The sequence below is a fragment of the Hippocampus comes genome, unplaced genomic scaffold (genome assembly GCF_001891065.2).
Source record: "Hippocampus comes isolate QL1 unplaced genomic scaffold, H_comes_QL1_v1.1 scaffold378, whole genome shotgun sequence".
NCBI lineage: Eukaryota > Metazoa > Chordata > Actinopteri > Syngnathiformes > Syngnathidae > Hippocampus > Hippocampus comes.
In genome coordinates this window covers 50,795-53,001 of record NW_017806061.1, presented here as the reverse complement: position 1 = coordinate 53,001, position 2,207 = coordinate 50,795, and the positions used below count along the sequence as shown (strand labels likewise).

The 2,207-nt window shown below is 45.1% G+C and overlaps 1 protein-coding gene across 1 annotated transcript in view; it reads right to left on the bottom strand.

Moving 5' to 3' along the window:
• Window positions 1-661: 661 nt before the first annotated feature.
• LOC109529782 (CD81 antigen) overlaps window positions 662-2,207 on the bottom strand; it is a 14,367-nt gene continuing 12,821 nt past the window's right edge. The window contains exons 7-8 of the mRNA XM_019893223.1: window positions 1,817-1,900; window positions 662-1,735 (exon numbers count right to left, since the gene is read on the bottom strand). Coding sequence (XP_019748782.1) covers window positions 1,673-1,735; window positions 1,817-1,900 — 147 coding nt within the window. The 3' untranslated portion in view covers window positions 662-1,672. The remainder of the gene's footprint in view (window positions 1,736-1,816; window positions 1,901-2,207) is intronic.

The following is a 2,207-nucleotide window of genomic DNA, read 5'->3' as shown; positions in this document are numbered from 1 at the left end:
TGCCTGAGGCATCCACCGATCCACTTCATTTTTGAAGTTCAGTGCCCCCCTCCCCCCCGCCCTAATTCCCTTCATGCACATCGGCATGCCAACGAGCGCCAGACAGCATCCAAACTTTAGTTCCAGCTTTCCCATAAAAGTGGGACAGGAATCGAGTCAATGTTGATGGAGAGAGCGCCAGTGTCCGGCAGTGCGGGATTAGATCCATGCGCTCAAAAACCACTGTTAATACATACATACATTATATATATCTATATCTATATCTATATATAGATATAGATATATATATACACACACACACACACACACACACACACACACACACACACACACACAAACACACTTTATACACCAGTGGGAGAGGAGAAAAAAAACAACTTCAACATGTTGTGAACCAATGTGCCCTCCTCAACTGTGGCAAAAATGGACGCGTCAATCATCATACATCAAGATTTTTTTTCAAATTATTTGTAAATGTAATACTGTTAAACATTGAGACTCTAATCGCAACCCATAGAGGGAAAAAAAAAAACCCTAGCATTTTCTGTGAGTTTCTGGGTAATAAAAACTTGGCAATTCAATGAATGAATCGACTGCCCCAGATGTTGAAATTCGTCACGTGGAATCCGAGCCGTTACTGGCCCGCGAGTACATTTGTCCATTTTTCAAGGGCTAGGTGTGGAGGGGCGTCTCGCCCAGATGGTCTGTAAAATTCAGGTTTGTAACCCACCGCAGTAGATGGCAGCATTGCGTCGCTTCAAATTTTGAGATCAGCAAAGTTTTTCAGTTGAAGATAAAGATTAGGTGAGCACTGTCAGATTGTCATCGTGATGACAAGGAAGAGAAACGACATCACGGTGGAAGTGGGACAAGTTAAGGCAACTGTTCAGATTGAGTCAGGCAGTGAGTGCGCGTCGCCCAGGGCGCGTTTCTTCTCTAAAGAAATGAACATTTGAAATTTAGCTGTCATAAGCCCCCTCTCGGTCTTATTTCATCGTTGGAGTGGCCATAAAAGCAAAAAATGTGCATCAAAGTCCTGCCCCCCCCCCCCCCCACATTCCACACACACAAAAAGTCTCCGCGCAGTGGTCCCAAACTGGTGTTTTGGTGAAACTAACAACTGTTCTACGGCTGATGACTGAAGAACGGAAAAAAAATATGTATAGAAACACTTCCGTTTTCATTCCAGGTGAAAGAAGCGTGTTGGTGTTTAGATTGTCACCAAAGACAACGTTTGGTTGCTATTTGAGCTCGTCTGACGTTGTTGAAGTGATGTATGATGATTGAGCAGTTTTGTTCCGTGCGTGTACATTTTCGGTCTCCAAAAGGAGAAAAAAAATGTGTCAAAACAAGTGTCAAAGGCATAGAAGAGTAAAAAAAACAAAACATTTACTACAAAAGGAAATTGCAGCAAAATGATGGCCAAATGAAAAAAGCAATTTTTTTCCAATCAAATAACAGAAAAGTGACCCCAAAACCGCCAGAGGAGGGTACACGAGTTTCGTTTTAAAAGAGGAGAATATACTATTGTGTATCTACACGTGAGTTAGGCTTCGGTGGGCTCCAGCATTGGGAATAAAAGATGGGTGCCACCAAAACGCTGTCGTACGGGAATCCAGCAAGCTAAGAACGGCTCCTGTTCGCAGGAACGGCCGGAAAGGGGGAGGAGCTTCTAGTAGACGGGACTATTGCGGATGCCGCAGCACAGGACCATGCTGAAGATCATCGCAAAGATCTGCGCACACACGAAAAAAAAAAAAAAAAAAAACAGCATGACAACATGACAGCCTGGTCGTCACGGCAACGGCGGGCTCACCATGATGATGGCGACCACCAGGGCGGCGATGCCGATCTGGTAGATCTTGTCCGAGAACAATTCGGTGATGCGGGTGTGGCAGCTCTGCAACCAAAGCCAAGAAATCAGCATGATTTTCAGAGAGCGACATTGAAATAAATTCAACGAGACGGTTGTAAAGATCCCTCCCCGTTCCGAACGAGCCGGCGTATTCCGACAGCAAAGACACAGGCGGCGTCAAGTTTCATGGCGATTGTCCCTCCATCATCAAGTTAAGTTTTATTGTGCAACATACGGCACAGATGAAATTTCTTTCCATCATGAACAAAAGATCTTTTCGTGAGCGCATCCTTCTTGTTTCGGACATCATAATCTGGCCATGAGGCTTGGCCTCGCGTCACTGCCCCCCCCC